General features: G+C 45.6%; 1 protein-coding gene across 2 annotated transcripts in view; it reads right to left on the bottom strand.

The window, feature by feature from the left end:
- Positions 1–488: 488 nt before the first annotated feature.
- Positions 489–26,441, bottom strand: part of ARMH4 (armadillo like helical domain containing 4) — a 60,962-nt gene continuing 35,009 nt past the window's right edge. Inside the window, exons 6-8 of one of the 2 annotated variants that reach the window (XM_054635245.2) lie at positions 8,434–8,465; positions 2,052–2,186; positions 489–1,265 (exon numbers count right to left, since the gene is read on the bottom strand). In XM_054635245.2, coding sequence (XP_054491220.2) covers positions 1,197–1,265; positions 2,052–2,186; positions 8,434–8,465 — 236 coding nt within the window. In that variant the 3' untranslated portion in view covers positions 489–1,196. The remainder of the gene's footprint in view (positions 1,266–2,051; positions 2,187–8,433; positions 8,466–26,441) is intronic. The other variant, XM_077180833.1, reaches the window with a different exon arrangement.

Genomic DNA, 26,441 nt, shown 5'->3' with positions numbered 1-26,441 from the left:
CACAAATCCCTCAACAGTGACTGCACCTGCTCCCCAAGCTTTAGTGCCTTTCTGAATTCCATGGTTTGGACACCAGTGGCCCAGGGAATCCATGGCTGCCCCATCCCTGGAAGTTTTCCAGGCCAGACTGGACAAGGTTTGGAACAACCTGGGGTAGTGGAAGGTGTCAGGGTTGGAAACAAATCCCTTGAAAGTCCCTTCCAAGCCAAACAATTCTGTGGTTCTGTGAGACAAGACCCATCCAGATCCCCCAAAGGTGCTGTGGTTCATGCAGCTTTCAGGGGCTGAAAATGCATTTTCCAGTGGGGTAAAGGGGTTCAGAGGCTCCACCCTTATCCCTATGGGAATGCAGCCTTGGAAAGAGAAGAACCTGGAGCTAGTGTCCTTCCAAGAGGAGGCAGAAGCTGGGGTAGTCTCTGACCTGCCTCTTCTCTCACCTCCTTGCACACTGAGCAAAAGCCAAGAGATGCAGCAAGAGCAGCCATCAGTAGATGAGTGCTGGTATTTATTGTGCTGTAACAGACAGTGCTGGTTGGAAATGGACAGGGAATGTGGTGGTGGAATCAATGCTGAGGCCATTCCTGTGTGTCTCCAAGCAGTGTGGAGCAGAGCTGAAGGAAGAAAGGGTGAGAGTGGGGGCACCCAAGGGCAGAAATGTGCTTCAAACTGTATCAAGAGCCCTGTACATGGGCACTTCTCTGGCAGCCAGGGGTACAGGCCAGGCTTACAACTCATTAATTAAGCAGAGCAGCTAATCTTAGCACTAAGGAACTCTAGCTCAGGTAATGTAACATTTAAAATGAATTGGACAGAAGTCATTCACAGTAAAGATTTCCATTCCTGGGATGGGTGAGAGCTATTGTTATGATTAGATTACTGCCAGCCAGGACCAAAACAGTACACCAGGGCAAGAGGAAAATAATCATCCACATGGATCAGCTCCAGCTGTGGCTCTGAATGAGGCGCCGAGGGTGAGTGTGAGATCTCCACTACTGTATCAAAACAAACACCACGGGTGGCACACGTAGAGCATAGCATTGTCATTGTCATTGTCACTGGGCTGGGGACACACCCCTGCCCGGGGCAGCCGAGGGAGCAGCGCTGCAGCAGCAGAAAAGTCGCTTGTTCTTCTCCTCCCCCTCTCTCCCTCCTCTAAAAGTCACGGGCTCTCTCTCCCAAGGGCACTGCAGTTCCACTCAAAATTCGTCTTCAGAGCTGTCGGCCAGGAGCATCACTCGGTCCTGCATGCTGTTAAATTCCCTCTGCTGGGGGAGGAGAACAAACATCAGAGAGCTGCAAAAAGGAACCAAAAGGAGAGAATTCGGATGCCCCCATCCCATAACCAAGGTGCCTCAGCTCAGACAGACCCCAGCCAGGCTGAGTTTGATTTCCAGCCAGGAGGGTTCAGAGTTTCCATACCTTCCCCTGGCAGTCTCCATGTGAAAAATGCAGGTATTTTATGATTGGCTTTTTGCAATATTAAAGTGAATATTATATGTGTTGTGTTAGAAAGTAATGTTGTATTAATTCTCTTAAGAACTGTGTTAAATATAGTTTTAGGTTATTTTAAAAATGTTAAAATAGAAACTATGCTCTGTAGGATACTTTTTTTAAAGAAAGGACTCGCAACGAGGTAGCAGCCACAGGACACCTGAATCTTTCAGAGAAAAAGAATTTATTGCTCCATTATCAGAAGAAATGAACTTCTTCCTGCCTCGAAGGCACCGTTAGGATTTGGAGGAAGAAGTTGACACTGACCAGACAGAATCCTGTGTTTGAATGGAATTTAAGCATCATGTATGAGGTGTATGAATATGCAACAGGCTGTTGTTTTTAAGGGTTAATCCTCTGTTAACGTGGGTCCTTTTTCGGGCTCGTGCTGCCCAGAAAAGGTACCCGGACTCCCATAACTCTTTGTATTTGTTGTCTCATATTGTCCTAATTCAAATTGTCCAAATTATTATTACTCTAATTATATTACTATTTTTATAACCATTTTATTACTTTTAAAGTTTTAAAAACAAGTGATTGGCGTTTTTCACACTCCATACCTTCCTTTTGTGCCTCTTGGAGCCGTTTCTCCTCCGGCGATTCATCATCTTAATGCTGTAGAGTGCTCCCAGGATAAAGAGAGCTCCAGCTATTCCAACTCCCACAGGAACCAGCATCCCTGACATGTATCCTGCCTAAATGGAGGAGAGAGGAGCAGAGCATCACTCCCAAAACCATTTTTCACCAGCCAAGGACTGCAATTTATCCCTATGGTGATTTCCTCAAAGTTTAATGGATTTGAGCCCCCCTCACCTTCCTGCACGGGATGATTCCCACTCCAGGACCAAGCTGGTCACCAGCACAACTCAGCTTTCCCTGACACATATTTACTGGTGACACCTGAGACCCTGCACTGCCTGCCTTTAGGAGAGGGACATAACTCTCAGAGATGGGCCACTGTGTGCTGGAATCCTCTTCTGGGTGGAGGGATTATAAAGCAGAGGATGGGGCAAATGAGAGGGGCACACAGACTGATGCTGATAAACTCAATTAGGAAGAGGAGGGAATGAGGTCAATTATTTGCAAGTGATTTGCTACACCAGCAACTAGCTGGGAGTGTTTTTTGTTTTGAAGGAAAACCTTGGCTGCCAAAGGAAGGTGATCTCGAGGCCTCCTCAGCTTTGTACTCAAAATCTTTGAGCCAAACACTTTGGCTTTGCATGGTGTGAAAAATGCATGTTTTATGATTGGCTTCGTGCAAATATTAAAATGAATATTTTATGTGTTATGTTAGAAAAGTTATGCTGTGTTAATTTTCTCAAGTAGTGTGTTAAATATAGTTTTAGGTTATAACATAAGGTTAAAATAGAAACTATGCTATGTAGGATACTTTTTTTAAAGAAAGGACTTGCAGCGAGATAGCAGCCACAGGACACCTGAATCTTTCAGAGAAAGAGAATTTATTGCTCCATTATCAGGAGAAATGAACTTCTTCCTGCATCATTCATCTCTGAAGACACTGTTAGGATTCAGAGGAAGAAGCTGACACTGACCAGACAGAATCCTGTGTTTGAATGGAATTTATGCATCATGGATGAGGTGTATGAATATGCAACAGTCTGTTGTTTTTAAGGGTTAATCCTCTGTTAACGTGGGTCCTTTTTCAGGCTTATTTTGCCCAGAAAAGGTACCCGGACTGTCTGTAACTCTTTGTTTTTATTGTCTCATGTTGTCCTAATCCAAACTGTCCAAATTATTATTCCTCTAATTAAATTGCTATTTTAGAACCATTTTATTATTATTAAACTTTTAAAATTTTAAAAACAAGTGATTGGTGTTTTTCACACATGGGAAGGGGTCCCCTGCATGGCAGCAGGATGGTGACACAGAGGGAGGGCACTCACACCCTCAGGTGGCCTTAAGGGGAGCACAGCAAAATTAACCAGCCCTAATTCAATTGCTGTGATCAGTGTGTTTGCACTGCCCATTAAAACAAAAAATACAGACAACATGGCTAATCTAAAATTACACATCTAAGCACTCTAAATCCTTAGGAAAATATTCCCAAGTGCTTGCTATTTTATATTTTACTGCTTTAAATGACAAGGAACCTAAATTTTAAAGTATTGCCTCAGAATGCTCACCTAATTTGGGCAGGTGTGCTCAGCATTGCAAGGGAGGCAGGTACAGCCTTGCTCCCCTCTGTAGCTCTGCCTCTCCTCACACTGCAGCCACAGTCCTCTGCTGTGCCACTACAGCTTCACCCTCTGCCTGCTACACCCCCCAAAAATGGATTTTACACCTGCCAAGGGACACAAGCACCAATTGTGAGGACTATCAGACAGCTCCCAGCAGGACTCAGCCCATTGCTTACAACCACCTGCCTTCATCTAGGCTATCAAAATACAACACAGCACACACACCATAATTACTTCTCTTCCATAATCCCCTGAGTGGGAGGAAATTTTAAAAAAAATTTTAAAAAAAGCTGTTCAGGTGCACTAGCCTGCCTGTGTACACTTACCTGGAGAGAATGAAAATAACTGCTTTCATCTGGGGCAGGCACCAATTGGATCAGGGCTTGGGTCAGGGTTTGGATTGGAATTGGATCAGGGTTTGGGTCAGGTTTGGATTGGAATTGGATCAGGGTTTGGGTCATGTTTGGGACAGGTTTGGATTGGAATTGGATCGGGGTTTGGGTCAGGATTCAGATTAGAATTGGATCAGGGTTTGGACTGGAATTGGATCAGGGTTTGGGTCAGGTTTGGATTGGAATTGCATCAGGGTTTGGGTCAGGATTCAGATTAGAATTGGGTCAGGGTTTGGGCTGGAATTGGATCAGGGTTTGGGACAGGTTTGGATTGGAATTGGATCAGGGTTTGGGTCAGGTTTGGATTGGAATTGCATCAGGGTTTGGGTCAGGATTCAGATTAGAATTGGATCAGGGTTTGGGTCACGGTTTGGATTGGAATTTTAGATTAGATTAGGTTTTTGGCTTAGAGCAGCACCAGACCCTTTTCTATGGATCCCCATTGGGGGCTGCTCCCTCCTCCCCCAGGGAGGGCTGGTTTGCTCCCCCAAGCCCCTCCAGGTCCTACTCAGTGCTTTAGACAGCAGCAGCTCCTCTGTGTGTGGATCCCAAAGCTCGAGGGATCTTCAGCTGCATCGTTCAGATGCCCTGAACCCTCTCCCAGAACAGCCAGCCCTGTTCAGCTCAGGTGCTGGGAAGGGGCTGCAGCCTGAGCCCAGCTCCCAAAAAAGGAGCTGAGTGAGGACACAGCTGAAGGCTGTGTCTCTGTGAGGCAATTAAGGTGCCTTAATTGGGTGACCTAATTAGTGCAGTGTGGGGTTTTCTATTTCTGGAACTTTGCTGCTGGCACGGACAGTGAGGGGAGGCTGCAAATGGCTCTGAGCTGCTGCCCAGCTGAGTTTCCATATCAGAATTCACAATGAGCTCCTCAGCCTGTCTGTGAGCCTTTGTCACACCTGACCAGCCCACGGCCTTTTACAGGTTTCCCCCAGCCCCCAGATCAGTGTTTTATACCCCAAAAACTTGTGATGTGATGCAAACCCAGCCCTTCTGTGTCTTGCAGCCCTACTTCTGAGGGCTTCTGCACTTTCTTGATAGAAAACCCCATTTCACAGGCCAAAGCCACATTTTCACCCCTTTATGGGGAAGATGTAGCTTCTTTAGGGATGCTTTTAATACACCAAATCCAGGCTCAGGACCTTCCTGGCCCTGCTGGGCTTTGAGATAACAGCAAGAGAACTTGAGAGGAACTCCATGTCCATTATTTGCCCCACCAAATGCAGCATTTGCACAGTGATTGCAGGAAACCAGACATAAATCTGTCCCTGACCCTGGGCTCCTGGTCCCACAGCCACACCTGAGGGACAGGGAGGGACATTTCTCTCAGAGATGTGCTGGAATTCTCTTCTGGGTGGAGGGATTATAAAGCAGAGGATGGGGCAAATGAAAGGGGCACACAGACTGGTGCTGATAAACTCAATTAGGAGGAGTAGGGAATGGGGTCAACAGATTTATTTGGAAGTGATTTGTGATACCAGCAACTGGTTGGGAGTGGGGGGGAGTGTTTTTTGTTGGGCTTTTCTAAGGAAAGATGTGAACCAGGTGAAAGATCCCAAAGGAGGGAGGTGGCTCAGGAGTGAGTCTCTCTTTGGAGTGGACACCAGTGGATCCTCAGGGACAGCAGTGCTTGTACTGGCTGTGGGAATCCATAAAATCAGAGGTTTTGGGAAAGCTGCAAAAGGCAGGCCTCAGAGACAGCAGAACTGTGATTAGAGCTGAGCAGTAGCCAAAAGATTGGTCAGCAGACAAATTATGTAAAAAGTAGAAAAGTAAGGACAAATAGAACAATGGTTTGTGTATTAAAGCTTGTCTAGAATAACTCCCTAAGCTGCAGAAAAGTATGTCTGGTGAGATATTAAAAAGTTTTAAGCTTAATAAGGAGCTCTGTGCATTGTGTTTTAAGGCTCACAAGCAGGTATTGTGTTTGAAATAAGCAAGGATTGTTTTAACCAAAGGTATGTGTGCTTATAGTGGTTGGATGGAACTACTGTCAATGTGCTTTTGCTTTGGGTGATTGGTCAAAAAGCTTTTAAAGTAAGGTGTAGCATTAAGTTCTTGGTCTGCTGATGGCATCTTCCCATTGTCATAACCATGCAATGAGGCTGATGCTGGAAAATAAACCAGCTCAAGGCTGTTCCCAGCAGTCCCATCCCATTTGTGATTTGTACACAGCCCCTGGCTGGTGATAGCTGGGCACTGCCAAAGCCCAGGGTCTGCCTGCACAAGGTTCAAACTCTCCACAGCTCTGCTGGAGACAGGAACATGCAGTCCCTCTGCAACAGGGAAGGACAGAGGTGGCCAACAAGGTGACAAGAGGAAAGACAAGCTACAGCTTCAGGGAGAAGCCACTGATGTCCCCAGGCTGTGCTGTGCCACGTGCTGGCATGAGCAGTGCCCTGGGCATGCTGCAATCCCTCCAGGCACACAGCCAGCCTGGGGGCTGCTCTTTACCTTGGCTGGGAAAACCATTCTCTGTCCTTTCAGCATCTGCTCTGGATGAATCCCAGGCCAAGGGGACTCTAGGCTGGCTCTAGACTCGCCTCCTTCCTAGTGCAGGCAGAAAGGCAACTCAGCAGGGCTGGGCAGGAGCCCACCTGAAACCCTCCCACCCCCCAGGCCTGCAGAACTGTTCCAGGCTGCAAGGCAAGATGTATTCCATTACCATCTGTATGGCTTTTGTCAGGGGGCTGTTTGCCTTATCTCTCTCTCTGAGTGACCACAATCACTCCTCCCTCAGGGGAGACACCTGCTGATAACAGCCATTGAATGTCCCTGCATGGCTGATAAGAACTACAGCATCCCATTGGGAGATGTGAGCCCAGAGGGAGGAGCCAAGCATTCCTACCTGGATATAATCTGGAGATCCTGGAATAACTGCACAGCTTCTGCACTGGATTTCCCAGGGGAACAGCAGCTGCCTCTTCTCCCACTGGATTTTTGGAGGATGACTGCACCCTTTTCTACAGGATCCCTGCTCCAGCAGAGCCACCCCTGACACTGCAGGAGGGCTGAGCCACAATTCCAATGGCACTGCTGCCAACACCCTGACCCACAGGGTGTCAGGCTGTGTTCTGACTCTGTCAGTGCTGTTTTGGTTTACTGCATTGTTTAATTTTGTCCTTTTTTTTTTCCCTTTCCCTATTAAAGAACTGTTATTTCCTGCTCCCATATATATTTTTTTTTGCCTGAGAGCCCCTTAATTTAAAATTTATAGCAATTCAGAGGGGTGGGGAGGGTTTACATTCTCCATTTCAGGGGAGGCTCCTGCCTTCCTTAGCAGACTCCTGTCTTTCCAAACCAAGACAAGAACAGGCACCCAGGCCCTGATTCTCTGCTCTGACCTGGTGATCAAAGTGCTGCTGGAATTTGGTGTGGAGCAGAGGCAGGGCTGGGCTGGCTGGGTGAGTCTGCTTAAGTTCAGGGATGGCTTTGCAGACATCACTCCCAGTCCTTGAGATGGTTTTTGTTTCTACTGACTCTGACCCTCTTCAAGAATCTCCAAGGCCTGTCGAGTCACAAAATGTTCTTGCTGTCACCTCATTTCCAGCTTCATGGCTCTGCTGCCAGCAACACTACGCTTGGAAAGCTTCACAACCATTCTGAAATGTCAATATTTGCTCCAGGGCAGCAGAGCCTAAAAAGCCATCAGTGCCTGTGGCTGCACAGCTCTTGGATGCATGGAGCAGCCCCTGGGATGTCAGGGAGGAAGGATCAAGGTCTGGAACCTTGTTTATCAGCTTTGCTGTGTTTGATCATCCTCCTTGCAGGGATTTGCAGCACGTGGAGGTGGGGTAAGTCTCATGCAGAAGCACTGGCATGGCAGGCAGCCTCTCACCAGAGAGCAGCACCTCTTGATTTGGATCCAGAGCTGAGCTCAGCACAGAGAGAAAAGGGGTGGAACTAAGTTCTTTACCTTGGGGTCCCTGGAAACATTCCAGATCAGGCTGGAGAGGGTCCTAAACACCTGGTCTGGTGAAGATATCCCTGCTCAGTGCAGAGGGGCTGGGCTAGATGGACTTCCAAAGGTCCTTTCCCACCAAAACTATTCTAGGATGAGTTAAGGGGAAATAAAAAAAAAAGCAACCTGGGTTATCTGACAAGGTCATTTTCTGGTGCAGAGAAATCAAACACTTCTGTCCCTCCTGCCCTTAGTTCCAACCCATCAGGGATTTTTTGTGCATTCACACCACTCTATACCAGCAGCACCTGGCTCATTTGCCTCTCAGAGAAAATTTTAAGCCCTTTCTCAACTGTCTGTATGGAGATAAAGAACTGCACTGACAAGAATTTATTTATTCCTGCAAGTAAAAATGGTTTTGCTTTGAAAGGAACTGAAACACTGAGCCTCCTACCTTATCTTTCAGCTTCTCCATCCAGCTTCTCACTGAAAAATAAGGAAAAATAAAAGCTGCAGTCATATTGCTTCTATTAATTAGTAACAAATGATAGTGATAACATTAAAATAGACAGCAATTAAATTGACAAGCTGATAAGGCTGAACATTAGGTTTCCTCTTTTCTCATTCATGAGAAAAAGCAAATGCAGCAAATCAACACAAGAAACTCTTGGAGTTGGCAGGCAAACAGCTCACCTTTGCCTGAGCAATTCACATTTTCAGAGTGATTTTAAAAGGAAAATAAAAAATAAAAAAATGAAAAAGCAGTATTTCAGGTTGTGGATTTTTGACCATCACTTCTCATACACACAGCAGGGTGTCTGACCAGGAGAAAACCTTTCAGTGCAGTTATTTCCTTCCCCTGGCCTCCTCTATGTGGATATTCTCCCCTGAATTTTGTATAATTTGTAATGATGGCTAAAAATGTGTTTTTCACTGCCTTTTATTGCCCTGCTTTTCTGGAATAACCACTGCCTGCTCTGGGAAGCCTCCATCCAGTGGGATGGCACTAGAGGGGTTAAATCACCAACCCAAGCAAATTTATACTGCCAGCACTGTGACTTTCTTCTCCTGACAGTTAAATAAAATCTGAAATATGACAGCTGGGAATTAAAAGTGTGTAATGGCAGGTGCTTTGGGATGGAATATTCACTGATCTCAAAGAGCTGCAAGGGCTCAGCAGTGAGTGCAGGGGTCACAAACACCACAGGGCACTGGTGTGTCTGCACTGCCCCGAGGTAAAATGCCCAAAAGGATCCACCAGGATTTTAACAAATTCTTACTCATGGGTAAGAGGCAATAAAGAGTTAAATATTGGGGTTTTGGGGGCTCAGCAAGTGTGGTTTTTCAAGGATTCTCATCTCTCCAAGAGGACAATGCTCAAGGCACAGGGGCCTCTTGGATGCAGCAACATCCTTCTGAAGGATATTTCTTCTAGGGCATGTTAAATCCCAAATGTAACAAAGTTTGTGGATTTAGACCTGATCTCCAAGCCTGCTTTGTTATGAAACGTCCCTTCAAAGCTTGGATTAGCAATGTCAGTGTCTGCATCACTCAGAGCACCCTTCTGAAAGGAGGAGCCTTTCTGTGAGTGGGGAGGGGGCACAGGAGGGCCAGCAGCAAATGGCTATTTCATGCCTCAGATACAACACAAGTTCAAAGCCATTTGAATATTCCCTTTGAAGTGTTAGCAACATAACACCTTCAGAAGGATAACACCTAACAGAAGGATCCCAAATTAGCTAAAGGTGAACACCTGTGAAAGAGGCACAGGTGCACTTATCTCTGATGGGGAGCTGAGAAAAAGAGATGAATTATCCAGGAGAGGGACACACACAGCACTAGAAGAGGATGAGAGGTTTTGTTTTATCAGCTCTTCCCACCATTAGTCCTGGCCTGCACAGGCTGAGCCATACAAAACTCAGTTTATGAAGGTGACACCACAATCCTCCTCTGCCAGCCCAAGCTTGCATGCCCTGGATTCACAGAATTCACAGAATCACTGGGTTGGGTTGGAAGAGACCTTAAAGATCACTGAGTCCAACCCAGCCCCAACAGCTCAACTCACCCCTGGCACCCAGTGCCACATCCAGGCTTTGTTAAACACACCCAGGGATGGGGACTCCACCACCTCCCTGGGCAGACAATTCCAGAACTTTCTCACCCTTTCTTTTTCCTGATATCCAACCTGTATTTCCCTTAGTGCAGCTTGAGGGTGGATTCCCAGTGGAATCCCAGAGAGGAAGGACACCCCTGGCTGCCCTGGGCTGGGTTCCAGGTGTGGCACTGCCAGGAGTGGTGACAGTGGCTCAGCCACAGAGCTACAGACCCGCAGGACCTGGGGACAGCATCCCCATGTGCACCTGCAGTGCTCAGCTGGCCCAAACCCCAGCTGAGCACAGCACAAAGCCTATTTTTACACCTCTCCCAACAATTCCATGGGATCAGTGATCTCACCAATAGCTGACCCACTTTGCTGCAGCTGAACAACAGCAGCAATTAACTCCAGAGTATTTCTGCCAAGGCAGAGGCAGGGGCTGAGCTAAGAATATTCCATTACCTATTTTTAATGAACACAGATGCTGGCTTTGTTCCCCTCTGCTCCACCAAATAGCAGCACCCAGCAGCTCCATAGTACAAATCTTTATTTGCTGTTACACATTTGTTTGTTATTAAACCCAGCCTTGCACTCAGCTGTGAGGTGCCTTTGGAAATCAACCCAGGCCACAGGAAAAACATCCCAAGGTGATTCTCCCTGACTAGGTGCCTCTCCAGGAGATGCTCCAATGCAGCCACAGCCTTTGAGCTCTGCTAGAGGAAAATAATGGCCCCAAATTAATGAGATTCAGGCAGGAGGTCAGAAACCCCTCAATGTCCTGGCAGGACTGCACTGGGAAGGAGCAGAGAGTGTGGAGCTGTGTTGAAGATTTCAAGGCAAGATGTTTTCAATTGCCATCTGTATGGCAGATTACCTTTGCCAAGTGGGCAGTTTGCCTTATCTCTCTCTCTGAGTGACCACAATCACTCCTCCCTCGGGATGGGACATCTGCTGATAACAGCCATTGAATGTCACTGCATGGCTGATAAGAACTACAGCATCCCATTGGGAGATGTGAGCCCAGAGGGAGGAGCCAAGCATTCCTACCTGGATATAATCCAGAGGTTTTTGAGACATGGGCATGGCTTTCTCCATGGAATTCCCCAGAGGAACAGCAGCTGCCTCTTCTTCCACTGGATCTTCAGAGGATGACTACACCCTTTTCTCCAGGATCCCTGCTCCAGCAGAGCCACCCCTGACACTGCAGGAGGGCTGAGCCACAATTCCAATGGGACTGCCACCAACACCCTGACCCACAGGGTGTCAGGTTGGGTTCTGACTCTGTCAGTGTTGTTCTAGTGTACTGCATTGTTTATTTTATCCTTTTTTTTTTCCCTTTCCCTATTAAAAAACTGTTATTTCCTGCTCCCATATTTTTTTTTTGCCTGAGAGCCCCTTAATTTAAAATTTATAGCAATTCAGAGGGGTGGGGAGGGTTTACATTCTCCATTTCAGGGGAGGCTCCTGCCTTCCTTAGCAGACTCCTGTCTTTCCAAACCAAGACAAGCTCCCACAGCCAAGGTCCCAGCCCTGGCAGGCTGGGGCAGGACAAGTCAAGGAGCACTGGGTTACCATGAATTACAAACACTTCTCATGTCACCAATGCACTGTTCTAACAGCTGGCAGGAGATCACAAGCCCCTGTGCCACCAAAACTGAGCACTCACTGCTCCAGTGATTTACCCACCTGTGTGTGCCTAGGAGACAGAGCATTATTCCAAGGTGGAATTAATATCTATGCTAAGCAGCTACCATCAATTAATTCTGGGCTTCAGACTCTAATTATGCAACAGAATCCATAATTAATATTCTGGCTTGGTTTTGGGAGAGGAACATTGTGGCTGGCACCTTCCCATGAAAATGCAGCTCTCTTCAGGAACACCAGGTGACTTGCCAATGAGGGCAAGCAAATAATTAGTAAAAAATACTCTAGTCCATGTATTTTTCATCATCCCCTTTATTCCTCTTTTCTCTGATCACTGAATGTCCTGAAGAAATTCCAAGAGTCTCTCTGGGTGTGAATTACTAACAAGTGTCTGCAGTGCTGGCTCATCTTCCACAGCACTTTCAGGATGGTGACTGGTCCAAACTCTGCCTCAGCTTAATTTTGATCCCTTGGTTTCACGGGGAGCTAAGTAAGATGAGAGTGGAGCACTTCAGCAAATTACATACATAATCTGACATTTCCTCAGTGATTTATGTAATGTCTGCATCTCTGCAAATTAATTTTAAATAACATATAGCTTAAGATTAAGCCAGTCAGGAGCACAGAGGAGGAGCACACAGGTCTGGCACTGGCCTCAGAGCAGCCCAGGATGGATTCACACAGTCCCAGATGCAATGTGCTATTTTTAGGCAGTTTTACCCAGCTTTCCCCTTCAAAATGTGCAGCCAGCTATTCAGAAGCTCTGGTGCTGAAGGAGTGAGGCTCATTTGCACAGCAGCCTGTGGTGTCTGCCTGGCCCTTTTGGGAGGGACCTGGCCCAAAGGGACACTCACAATTCCCGTGAGCAAAACCCCTCTGGGAGCTCAGGCTCTGGCAATGCAGGCAGAGGCTCAGGAGGGGACAGCAGGTGACACCTGAGGGTACATGGCACTGGATGCCCAAAATCAGAAAATGCTCTGAGGTCTCCCCAGAGCCTTCTCTTCCCCAGGCTGAACACCCCCCACCTCTCCCAGCCTGTCCCCAGCCCTCAGAGCATCTTTGTGGTCTCCTCTGGACACACTTAGGTCCAGATCCCTTTAATGCTGAGGCCTTCACTCCTGATCTCCCTCCCTGCTGCTGTTCCAAGGACTGGCCATGCTCAGACAAGTTCTTTTTCACCTTCCAGGTCTCCTGTGCCCCTCTCTGTCCTGGCAGCTGCAGGGGCTGGGTGCCAGAGCCTGGCTCTGCCTTTCAGCCTCACTTACCCCAAGGCACCCCCAAATCTCTCACCAAAGGCTTTTCCCTGCTTCCCTCTCCACCCTCCTCTGAAATCAGGAGCACAGGTCCTCAGGACCTCTTGCTTTGCCAACTTTAGTAATCCTAATTGCCTAATTATCCACTCCAGTGCAATGATAAATCTGCTTAATAATTCTGTTCACTTCTCATTCATTCTCTCCCTTCCCAGATAAGAAAATGCAAAGACTTCTGGTGGAGATTTCAATCAATAATTCATGCCCTACTGCCATCAGTTGTGTCTCCCCCCCTCCCCTTTTGAATGCTCTGCTGCTTTGTCTTGTCACTTTGGTTTCATCTAATCAGCTTGTTTTAATCATATCCTCTTTTTTAATCATCAGTTAAAGCAATTCTGGTTTTCCATGGCACATTATCACTCATCCCTGCAGATGTTGCCTGGTTTTCAAATCCAGCAGTTACAGCTTCATTCCAGAACTCCCTCCTGCTACTGATGGAGCTTCATCCATCCCTTTTCCTTTCAAAAACTCTCCACCACAACCCCCAGGCCAGGGATGGGGGATCCTCAGCTTCTGGGCCTCACCACCCTCACAGTTGAGAATTTTTTTCCTAATATCTACTCCAAATCTGCACTCTTTCAGCAAAGGAGAGCTGGTTAAAGTGCAGAAAATAAGCAAAAGATTGATTACTTTCAATCAGTCTGCATATACCAAGCAACCTGTCCTGTTCCATTACAGATTTCATCCCTTTCTCTTGCAGGTTAAACTGGTTTTTTTTTTTTTTTTTCCCAAATGAGACTTGTGAGAACAATTTTGCAGAAATGCTTCGTGCTTCATCTGCTCAGCTCTGACAACTTAATGGCACAAGGGTGCATCTGCTCCTTTCCCTTAAAAAAGCACAATTTTCAATTTTCTTACTAGCACAAATAAATAATAAAGAAAATGGCATCTGGAAGGCAATCTGGAAATATGCTGGAAGGCAGCATATTTTTAATTCCAGAACAACTACACCTATCTGATGGGAATGTTGATTCATGAATTGCCCAACTGGAGAAGACTTGAACAGCTGGATAATCAAACAAATGTCAAACTGACAATTACCATTTATGTTTTCAGATAAAAATTTTGCTTGGGTGAACTTTGAATTAACCCAGTGAACTTTAATAACTACCATGGCACTGTCTGGTCCCTGAACTGCACCATCTACACCCTTTTCCCTGCCTCTCCAGCTGCAGCCCAAGCTTGGTTGTGTGACAGTGTTCACAGGGGTTTTAGGATGAGGGAAGAGATGAGGATCTGACTCCATGTTTCAGAAGGCTTGATTTATTATTTTATGATATATATTACATTAAAACTGTACTAAAAGAATAGAAGAAAGGATTTCATCAGAAGGCTGGCTAAGAATAGAATAGCAAAGAATGATAACAAAGGCTTGTGGCTCGGACAGAGAGTCCGAGCCAGCTGAGCTGTGATTGACCATTAATTAGAAACAACCACATGAGCCCAATCCCAGATGCACCTGTTGCATTCCACAGCAGCAGATAAACATTGGTTACATTCTGTCCCTGAGGCCTCTCGGCTTCTCAGCAGGAAAAATCCTAAGGAAAGGATTTTCCATAAAAGATGTCTGTGACATGGTTGCAACCCAAGCCTGCTCAAATCTCTTGGAAAAGAAATGGAGATGGGGAGACAACTCAGCACACTCACCCAGAAAGCAGGAACCAAACTGGGCTTCCCAACTCCTTCCCTGACCTTTTGACACACTTTTCCCCATGGCATTAGGTCTGGTTCCTCCTTTTCCTTTTCCCTTGCACTTTTTAAGCCATTTTCCACTTTATCTGCCCCTTGCTGAGGCTGGCAGAGGCACTGTCCTTGTGCCTTGGCATTTCTCTGTGAACTCACTTCTTCTGTGGGGCCTTCAAAACACATATTGACATCTACACAACATTTGTTCCTCCCTCAGTGGCCCCAGACAGGCACAAGATGTTAAAGCCAAGCCAAGGTACAAAACCTGCCATTATCCAAAAAGGCACCAGCAGGACATTGCTGTGAACTGGCTGGCACGATTTGTTGTGTGATTAAATATTTACCGATCACACTGTGTTCAAAAGCTGTGTCTGCTCTGGGAGAGGAAATGCAAACTTTGTTTATGGAAATGGCAACACCTCTTCTGGAGCACACGTGGGATGAGCTTCTCCCTCACCCTGCCCTGGCTCAGCTCCTGGAGCAACACAGGGAGCTGCCAGCAGAGAGAGCCCACCCTGCCTCAGCTCATGGGCTGAAAATGTTCATATTCGCCAGCTCTCAGAGAAACACAGACTGGTCTGGGTTAAAGGGACATTAAAGACAGGTTTGTCCCACCCCCTCACCTCCCACTATCCCAGGTTGCTCCAAAGCCCCTCCAACCTGGCCTTGGACACCTCCAGGGATGGGGCAGCCACAGCTTCTCTGGGCACAGAACCTGTGCCAAACCCTCCCCACCCTCACAGCCAAGAATTCCTTCCCAATATCCCATCTAACCCTGCCCTCTGGCAGTTTGAAGCCATTCCCTGTGTCCTGTCACATCCTGCCCATGTCCAAAGTCCTTCTCCAGCTCTCCTGGTGCCCCTTGAGGCCCTGGAAGGGGCTCTGAGGTCTCCCTGGAGGTTCCTTATCAAAGCTGTCTCCTGCTGAAGATGAAAAATCTTTCTGTACTCATGGGCCTTGACTTTGCAGCTTTAATTACTTTTTTAAGGTGGCATTTGTGTGCTGTTTATTTACATACCACTACCCAAATGGAACTACCTAGAAGCAGCAGCTGAAGAGCCAGGCTCTATGAAAGAATGCTTTCCAGGCTTTTCCAGAGCACTGATACACCTCTTCCAGAGTTCTTCTGATCCCTGCACTCTCAATGCTAAAACTTTGCTGTACAATTGTTTTTTTTTCTCAGACATCTCCAGTAAAAAAATAATTAATGGTTTATTCTTCCCATGATTCATCCACTGGAGCAGGTGATAAATCAGCCAAAGTTTTCTTAAACAGTCTGGGACAAGCACCATGGAAAAATCTTGGTCCAAACAGTTAAAATTTGGTAAAGTTATCAAGAACTAGAATACAACAGAATATAAATCCAACCAATTTAATGACTGGCGTGGCTTGTGCAGAGTTACAGGGCAATGCCTTGAGGGGAAACATTGCCCTTCCCCAGCAAGTGCAGTCAGGGCCAGGTTGGACAGGGCCTGGGGCAACCTGGGCTAGTGGAAGGTGTCCCTGGCCACCACCCTGCAGAGGGCTGTGAACAGAAAGGGTCTTTGAGGTCACCTCCAGTCCCAACCATTCTGAGATTCCAGGATCTCAACCTTACTGGCTGATTTTTGGAGAAGCTTCGAGGTGCACTGTGATCCTTTGTTTGCAGATCCTTAAATCCCTAATTTCCTGATTTGTACAGGAAATAACATGACAGCAGCTGAGGATGTGGTCCTGGAAGAGAAATCCTTCCTCCTGCCAGCAGGCTCCATGTTCTCCTGTTGGTCTGCCCACATCCCCTGGGGGATCAGAGGGAACCAACAGGTCTTGGAGGGAAACTGCACCATCCCATCCCAGACACCAGAGCCGAGCCCCACAAACACTGTGGGGATTTCTATATCCACACCAAGCCAATATTTTAGCTCTTTCTGGCACCAAATCCACCTAAAATCACTGCTGGTTTTGAGGGATGCCTGGAGGGTTTGACCCTGTAAATTTACCCCAAGGTGGAATTTGGTCCTGTGCTATCTTTCAATGCCCATTTTCCTCCAAGCCTGTTTTCTGCTCCATAACCCAGCAGCCTCTCCCATAGTCTGCTACAAGACTGAACAGATTCTGGCAAAGACAGAATAGATTTGTGCAAATTAAAGACTAAATGTCAGGCTGCAGTGATGGGAGGGGTGGAAAAGGTGGAGAAGCTGCAGGTGGAGAGCACCTCATACATCCCTCTGCTCCAAGGGCACCTCATACTTCCCTCTGCTCCAAGGGCACCTCATTTCAGCTGGAGGACAGCAGCAAAATGGTGGTGGCTGTTATGATGCCTTGAGGGGCTACCTGGAACAGAGGCTGGGCAGAATATTTAATATTCCTTAAATATTCCTTATTTAAGGAATAAAGGAGGGATTTATTAAAAGGCCTTCAAAGGATTCACCTTGGTCAGTACAAGAACCTGGCTGTGGCTACACCCATGATGGACCCAAGATGGACCCCAAGTCATGAGTTTTCACACTTTTATAACTTTTGGTCCATTTCCATATTGGGGGTAATTGTCCAATTACAGCTCCAGTGATGCAGTCCCATCCTCCCAGTTTGCTGTCCTCAATTCTCTGCTGTTTGCACTTTTTGGGGCTGAAGCTGCAATGGCGTCCTTGGTTCTGGGGCTGGAAAAGGATTGTTTTGTCTGACTGAACTGTGAGGAGAACTTGCTAGCACTCCATATGAAGTTCAGAGTCACACACTAAGGCAGTAGAGAATCTGGAAAATATGAAAGCTAAAGCTTAAGGCATCAGTTATTTGATTAAATACCTTCCAAATCTCCAGCTGAAGCCATGTGGCACTTCCCTATACTGAGAGGAGAGGGCATTTCTCATTCAGCCCTCTCTAAATGCAACTCCAGAGATCTTCCTGCCCTCCTGGTAGAGCTCATGGCCTTATCTACTTTAAAGGATCAGCAGCTACACTGCAAAATTTCTTTTTGTGCTTCAGTCTATGTCTGATATTAATCAGGATCGGAAAAGATTCTTGATTTGCTTTTTTCCTTCCATAAAGAACAAAAGTAATTTTCAGAATCCCGTTTCCTGGGGACACTGTATGAAGGATTTGCCAGCAGCAAGGGATGAAATAGGGGATTTTCCATTTTTGTGTTTAAGAAAAAGGATATATTTTTCTTATTTCAAGTTTTGGCCTTTATTTCATCTGTCAAGATGCAGCACTCCCCATGAAATGACATAAAGATCAATAAGGGACTAAATGGTTGGAAACAAAAATGATGGAGTTGACCTTTGAAGGAAAAAGCAGGTATTAGACTGTGTTTTCAGCCAACAATTATTCCACTAATTAAACCACAAAGCCCTGAGCATCGATTAGGTGCTAAAAATAAGATCTGATTATCACAGAGACTCATTTTCCTGCAAATCCTTGGGAAGAGCAGCATTGGCCAGTGTCACTCACAAAAGGAAAATGAACTTGCTTATGTCTGCTAACAGGACAAGTCTTATCCCACATTCCTCCTGCATCCAGAACTGAGCAACAATTCCCACTGTGATTCTCTTGGGATCAAACACCAAATGGAGCCTTAAAGTTCCTGACACCTGTCCCTGACTTCTTGTGTAACTGTGGGCAAGTAAATTGGTCTCTTATTCCATTTTCCATCCTTGTTATGGGAATATTAAAGATAAAATAGATCACATCTAGTAGGTCACTTGTGTTTCTTTTCCTTGTGTCAGAGCCTCTTCCTTCATAGTTTAAGAGCCCCTACTGCAACACCTCCATCTGGGTGGGTTGTTCTGGGAGCCAAGACAGTACAAATAATAAATCACAGTAAAATGGGATTTTTTGGAAACAAATGTTCTTTAGGATGCCATTATTTTAGTGGATAGTGGAAGTTCCTGTTCCACCCCAGGAACTTCCACTATCCCAGGCTGCTCCAAGCTCCATCCAGCCTGGCCTGGAACACTGCCAGGGATGCAGGGGCAGCCCCAGCTTCTCTGAACTGGGATAACTGGGACAAACCAGGAAATTCAATGCCAACCAAAATGATGGATGGTTCTGCTGTCTTTTGTGCTGTGAGAGTGATGACAAGAAGATGCTGTCCAGAGGGATCTGGGCACCTGGAGCACTGCTGAGTGCTCTGGGAAAGTCACTTCATGTCTCTGAGTTGGCTCCCCAAATGTAGAAGAGGGTTAATGGCATCAGCTGCCTTTGTGCAAGAGCTGTTTGGATACTCTGGCTTGTAGACCCCTCCCCTAGAGCTGCACAAGGGGGATAATTATTCATTTCTTCTATTTCTAAACATGCCAGTGCTTCGTGAGCATTGGAAAATGATAGTATCTTGTTTGCCATAAATGCAGTAATTATAGCTAAAACTCTTCATTTACATGGAAATGACAAACAACGAATTAGAATCAAGCATCTACAATTAGGGTAAAAAGCCACAGCAATTTGTTATTCTTTGCAAGAAATCATTTTTCACATCATTTACTGGGAAGGAGGTTTCATTATATAATGATATTTAGCTCTTCAACTACTTTTCAGCTTCGCAGCTTTATTAATTGCACTCACAACAGTTCTCTAATATAAACAAACATCTTCATCTGCTGGCTGGGGATCCAAAGCTGACAGCACTGACAGGATGTGGAGATCCAGGGCACTGGGAATATTTCTGTGTCTGCTCTGGGGTGCCCTGACCCCCCAGGGGAGCACTGACTCTGACCCTCATTCATGGAGAAAGTTTCCCTGACTTCAAGATAGACTGGAACCCACTAAAGAGTGAAATAGATTATAGAGAGTAGTGTGGGTGTATCACTTGGTGAGAAATTGAGGTTTTGGGATTTTTAGTCTGTTGTGGATGGAAGCAAGATGGAAGGCACAGGGTGTTGTCTTGGATTTCTTCTTCATGCTTCTTCTTCCTTTTTCTTCATGGGTTTGGGTGGCATTTTGTAATTGTGCAGAAAAGCCCACACTGACTGATCCTCTGATGGAAAATTGAATAACAGATCAATTTACTTGGCCACAGCTACACAAGAAGTCAGAGACAGGTGTCAGGAACTTTAAGGCTCCATTTGGTGTTTGATCCCAAGAGAATCACAGTGGGAATTGCTCAGTTGCTCAGTTCTGGATGCAGGAGGAATGTGGGATAAGACTTGTCCTGTTAGCAACTGCTGCTCTTTGGGATCAGTTATTGGGTTAAAAGGGAAAATAATCTAGTTGTTAATTGGATGGTTTAGTCTTAAAAGACCTTGTAATAAGAGATTGTTGGCTATTTTGTGCCTTGCTAATGAAAAGCTGCAGAACTCTTGGTTGTGAGACTGTTTTACTGATGAGAAATAATAAACACCTGAGTCCAAATATGAACTACCATCTCAAGTGCCTTCAGTCCAGAACCAGAGAAACCAGTAACAGGATGTACCACCCAGCTCTGGGCTGTCCAACACAGGAGGGACCTGTTGGAGTGGGTCCAGAGGAGGCCACAAGATGCTCAGAGGGATGGAGCCCCTGTGCTAGGAGGAAAGGCTGGGAGAGCTGGGGGTGCTCAGCCTGGAGAAGAGAAGCTTTGGGGTGACCTCATTGAAAGGAGCTGACAGCAAAGGTGAAGAGAGAATTTTTACAAGGGCTTGGAGGGACAGGACAAGGGGGAATGGCTTCAAACTGACAGAGAGCAGGGATAAATTAGATATTGGGAAGAGATTCTTCCCTCTGAAGGAGGTGAGGCCCTGGCACAGGGTGCCCACAGAAGCTGTGGCTGCCCCATCCCTTGCAGTGTTCCAGGCCAGAGTTTTAGAGTTTAAAATACAGAAAAAAGAAAAGTTTACAAAGGTAAACAAGGAGTTTAGGATGCAGTACTGTAGGTTTGTGTGTCACGATTGGCTAAGACAGCTTAAACTGTAACAGGAGTCCATAAGATTAAATATTTAAGGATTGGGTCAAAAACATAAATATCCTTGTTGGCAGTGTTTTATTGGTGAATAAATCCTTAAAAGGTCTTGTAACTAAGGGTCTTGTGACCTTCTGAACCATTCAGTGAAGATGTGAACCAAACTCACCCTCCCTGTGAGTGCAAAAGATAAGAAAAATAAATCACATTGTCTAAAAAACTCAGAGGTCTCGTCTCCAACTCATTCAAAATTCCTTCAAAAACCCTCATAACTAAGCACTAGCTCTACCTCCACATCCCTCTGGTCTTGTACCTCCAACCTAGGTCCTCATATATGATGTTTGATTGCAGTGGAGAGGCTGCTGGGAAGCAAAACCTCTCTTTGCTCTGCAGCACCTATCAGCAGTTATGGGTGAGGATTTGCAGACAAATTAATATCCCAAAATCTTGGTGACATTTGCTGCCACCCACTGAACTTTATAAAATCACCATCACCTCCCAGACAAGCTGTGCACAGCCCTGCAGTGAAAGGGCTGATTTATCCTCAGATCCTCTGCTATCCACACTTCCCATTTATTTACACATGGCACGGAGCACTGCTCCTGTGGAACTCCAGTCTGGGTAATGCAATATATCCCAAACACACAGCCAGAGCTGTGGCATCCTCCCATCCCACTCCTTCCACTCAGAAATGAATAAACCTGGCGTTTCTCCAAGCAGATTAAGATAATCAGTACCAATTTACTTCCCCTGAGAGGGCATTACCCTGATTGGAGCAGGTCAGAGCCCACTCTCTGATTAGGACACTGATATGATGTGGCTCTAAGAAGATATTTTGAGTGAACTCCTGATTTTGCTGCCATCATCTGTTCAAATAATGAAGAAACAATTGGATGCAAGAGAACCTTCACAACATTATCTGGATAAAGCCTCAGAGGCCAGTCTGCTTTCAAAGCAGCAGCAAATGTTTATGATCCAAGTGCTGAGGGCCACTTGGTACTGCTTGCTTTCCAAAGAACACCAAATGGGCCAGAACATTTTCTGTTGGCTTGACAAGGGTGGTCTCAGACCTCTAGGAAATCAAACTGTACAGAGAGAGACACAGAAAGAAGCCACTGACAAACCATAAGGAGGAAATAAGCAGAAGACACTTTTTAAACTCATTTTTTTTGTAGTGGCCTGATTGCTTTGTGGTTTTAAAAGGAGAAGATATTTAGATTAGATATCAGGAAGAAATTCTTGATGCTGAGGATGGTGAGGCACTGGTAGAGCCTGCCCAGAGAAGCTGTGGCTGCCCCACTCCTGGAATGTTAAATCCAGCTTGGATGGTGTCACTATCATATCTTTTGAAAAATCTCTTTGCCAGGATTTCTTCTCCTGGCAAGATGAGAAGCCTCAGCTTCTCCATGTTTTGTTGCTTTGGAATGTGGTTTGGAGATTGTTTATTTAAACATGTTTTTAATTAATAGCTAATTACAGCTAGCTGTGTCGGACTCTGAGGAGTTAGCAATGAGTTTTCATTATTATCCTTGGTTTAGCTTTTTGATGTATCTTTTCTCTTTCTTTAGTATAGTTTTAGAATATAATATAATATAATATAATATAATATAATATAATATAATATAATATAATATAATATAATATAGTATATCAACCTTCTGAGAACATAGAGTCAAATTCTCATCTCTCACCTCATCCTGAGAACCTCACAACATCACAGGATGGGACTTGGAGTAACCTGGTCTAATGGAAGGTGTCCCTGCCCATGGCAGGGGGTGAAACAAGATGAGAGTCTATGATTCACAAATGAACTGCTCTTATTTTAGCTGCTAGACTAACAAATATTAGCAAGGAAAGAGGTTGGGGTTGTCAAAATCTCTCCTTAGTCTTCTAAAGAAGTAGCAGCAATGTTTTTGTTTTTAACTGCAAATATTCTGCACAGGGAATTCCCAGGGGGAAAACTGCCTTTTCCACAGCACAAACAAAACCTCTGTGGGCCACCTGAAATCTGAAATTCTTTGTAGGTACAGAAAACAATGAAACTGCAGAGCACTTCTGAAATTTAGTCCTAAACATTAAAAGTGGTTTACTGGCCTTACCCTGTAATATTGTGAATCATTTGACAGATTTGGGCAATAACTGAATAACCTGGTTACAGGTTTGATTTACAGACCCAAAGAACTGTTCAGTCAAACCAGTTCATCACAACATCCTGATTTATCAACCTCTCCAGACTGAGAAATGCTATCTGTCCACTTGAACCCCAAGGGACACAGGAGCCAAAGTCTCATTTTTAAAGTCCATTTCAAAGAGATAAACAGATCCACCAAAACCAAAGGAGCAAGAACCCCCACATTTCCATGTGAGCTGTTGGACCCATAACCAGCTTTGGGAATCCACAGGTAACTTAAGCATTCAGGAAAATTTCCATTTGGTACCTGGGAACAGCAAACAAGACCCTGGGAAGCTGAGCAGAGCAAACCTGGTGCCTTGCTGGAAATGCCATGACTTTCTGTGCTGTTGCACCAGCTTTTGTGCCTTGAAGACCTGAGATAAAATCATGCAGGAGGGAAATTAACTCAGTGCAACAGCACCAGCAGCTGCAGGGCAGCCTGATCACAAAAGAAAACAGGGAAAATCCTCATCCAGGGAAGGGGAAAACACAGACTTCCACTGAAATCCGCACTCAGCTGCCTGACTTTGGTCCCTCAGTTAAATTATTGGCAAGGTCACATCTCTGATTTCAGTATAAAAGTGTTTTTTATGTGGAGCCTGGTTGTGGGAAATGGATTTGTAGAGAAGTTTGACAGAAGGCTTACATAGTATGTATTTGTATGTAAGCTTTGAGATAAGAAATGCTGACTTAGAAATGCTATGGAATAGGACAGACATTGTTGGGAGAGAAATGGAGCTGGAAACAAGTGCCAAAGGATGGCCTTGCAAATAAGACTGGATACTTTGGAGAAATAGAACTATGAAAGATGCATTGTAGTAGACCCATATGGGTAATTTTAGATTATTGGCTTTAAGGCATTTACAGCATGGTGTGGCTAAAGCTGATAGGCCAAGAAACACTTATAATGTACTGTAATTAGGAAATAGTTGGCTTCTGGTGCAATGACATGAATTATAACATCTGTATTGTCTCAGCCTTCACAGGATACTGAAAATGGAATAAAAGTTTTCAAAATGCCTCTCAGTTGCCCCATCTCTGGGTCAGAAAAAGGCATAATCCAACAAAATTGGTGTTTTGTGTGAAGAACAAAATATTGACTAGTTTTGTGTTGTAAAATTGTATAAAGATGTGAAAGCTGGGGAATTCACCTGGTGAATTTGAAGGTTTGGAAGATCCCTTCCCTTCCTGAGTCACAGCTCCCTGCAAAACCAGAGGGTTTTTGGGTTTTCTGTCCCCAGCACGTGGTTAAGGGCTGCAGGGGGAACCTCTGCCAAAGGAGGAGAAGCTAAGGATGGTTGTACTGGATCAGCTGAGCCCCACATCCCATCTCTGAAGGGAGATGCTCCCAGAGAAAGGCAAACAGAGCTGATACTGCCCTTCCTCACTCTCCTGCCTGCACCAGTTCACTGCTGACCCAGGGCTCACAGCCTTCCACTTCAGCAGGCTTCAATGCAGATTTTTGTCCCAGCAACTGTGAGCATTTAATGAGCAAAATGTAACACAGGAGGCAGAGACTGAATTTCTTGTTATAATTTCTATTGTTGTGAGAGCTGAAAAGCCACCTGAGACCACACACACATGAGATAAATGCTCTACAAACATGCAAAGAAGAGTCAGTATCTGCCCAAAAGCAGCTAAAACAGTGAGATCCCACAGAGCACTGAATTGTCCCATCTGTGAACACCAGACTCAGGCACAGGGTGGGGAAGTGATCTGCTCCAGGATTCAGATGAAAAAGCAGCACTGGCTGCAATGAGATGAGGCCAGGCTGGGTTAGTGAGCTGGGTTAGTGAGCTGGGTTAGTGGGCTGGCAGTTACCAAGAACATTTTTCCAGGAAAAGTTTATGGATGGGACAGTATTGAATTTGCAGGGATCCCGTGGCAAGGAGGAATGATGAATCTGACACCATGTTTTCAGAAGGTTAATTTATTATTTTATGATACTATATTATATTAAAGAATACTATGCTATACTAAGGAATACAGAAAGGGTACTTACAGAATGCTAAAAAGCTAATAATGAAAACTTGTGACTCTTTCCAGAGTCCTGACACAGCTTGGCACTGATTGGCCAAAGAGTCAAAACAACTCACAGCAGAACCCAATGAAACAATCACCTGTGGGTAAACAATCTCCAAACACATTCCACATGAGCAAAACACAGGAGAAGCAAATGAGATCAGAATTGTTTTCCTTTTCTCTGAGGCTTCTCAGCTTCCCAGGAGAAAAATCCTGGGCAAAGGAATTTTTCCAGAGAATGTGAATGTGACAGGACAGCACACAGCAACACTCCCCTTGTGCCCTCCTGGCATTTTGGGGCTCTGGACAAGATCTCTGCAGTCACTCCTTGCACACAATCCCATTTCTGCTCTGGTTATCCATGGTAATTTATCCTCTTGGTTATCCTCCTTCTTCCTCATACCCTTCCCATCTCTGCTGTGTCCCTTTCCAGATGCACAGAGGGCAGAATGGCACAGAGTATTCAGAGTTAAAATGCTGGTTGTTGTTTTTCTCTCTGTTCTTTATCCCCCCACATCCCTCCAGGCCAGTGCTCCTACTATGTCATCCTCCCTGCTCTCTCATAAGGATTTGGAGCAGAGGCTTTGCTTTAATTTCTCCTTTTTGCCCCAAGTCACCAGTTTGCCATTCAAATTCACTCTCTTGTGGTTACAGGACTAACAACAAAAACAACTCTCAGCCTAAATTTCCCCCAGGAACTTGACTGTCCCTTGGATTTTCTCCATAATTTCAGAAACAGTATCAAGGCTTTCCTATTTACCCAGGCACAAATAAACCCTATTTTCTCCATGTACTTACCCTGAGCATTAACACCCACCCATCCCAAGCTTGGAGGGACTGTGGGGAGCATCTCAGGTGGGGATCATCTCTGCATCCCTGCTCAGGGCTGGGGACAGGGCAGGATGGCTCCAACATCATCACCTGGGAACCCTGGAGTGAAATCTGCTTTTAGAACCATACAAGTATAGAATTGTTTAGGTTGGAAAAGCCATCTAAGATCATCAAGTCCAACCAGCACTGCCAAGGCCACCCCTAACCCATGTCCCCAAGTGCCACATCCACATCTTTTAAATCCCTCCAGGATGGGGACATCACCCTTTCCCTGGGCAGCTGTGCCAGTGCTGGACAATACCTTGGTTAATTAATATTTTCATAATATCCAATCTAACTTCTGGGCAGTGAAGAGCAGAGGAAGGAAACACCTGAGCTGCCAGGCCATCAGAGGGGACTCCAGCAGGAGCAACCCAGGTAGCTGTGACCTCTCCTGGCTCATCCCAGGGAGATGAGGGCAGGGGAACTCTCCTGCCCACCCACACCATGTAATATATCCAGGGGAACTGCTGGATACTGATGGAACTGATGGAACAAGCAGGAGCTTGAAGAACATTCAGATTATATTTTAAAAAATGGAAAATCCCACTGTTCTTTTAAACCCTCATATTCGTCTTTGGAGCCCACACAGAGGTGACTAACCAAACCTTAATAACTAATCACTGCTGCTGTTAATTAGTCCCACTGAATGTGCTTTTCCTCCTGCAGCTGACTCCAATTTGGGGCTGCCTGCTCTGCTGTGGAGGGATGGTGCTGCAGCATCTCACAGAACCAGCAGGGGTGGGAAACACCTCTGAGACCACCATGTCCCACTGTCTGTCCAGGCCATGTCCATGCCCTGCCCCTGGAG

Source organism: Agelaius phoeniceus, chromosome 6, assembly GCF_051311805.1.
Source record: "Agelaius phoeniceus isolate bAgePho1 chromosome 6, bAgePho1.hap1, whole genome shotgun sequence".
NCBI lineage: Eukaryota > Metazoa > Chordata > Aves > Passeriformes > Icteridae > Agelaius > Agelaius phoeniceus.
The sequence above is the reverse complement of the archived record's forward strand: the minus strand, read 5'-3'. Positions and strand labels throughout refer to the sequence as shown.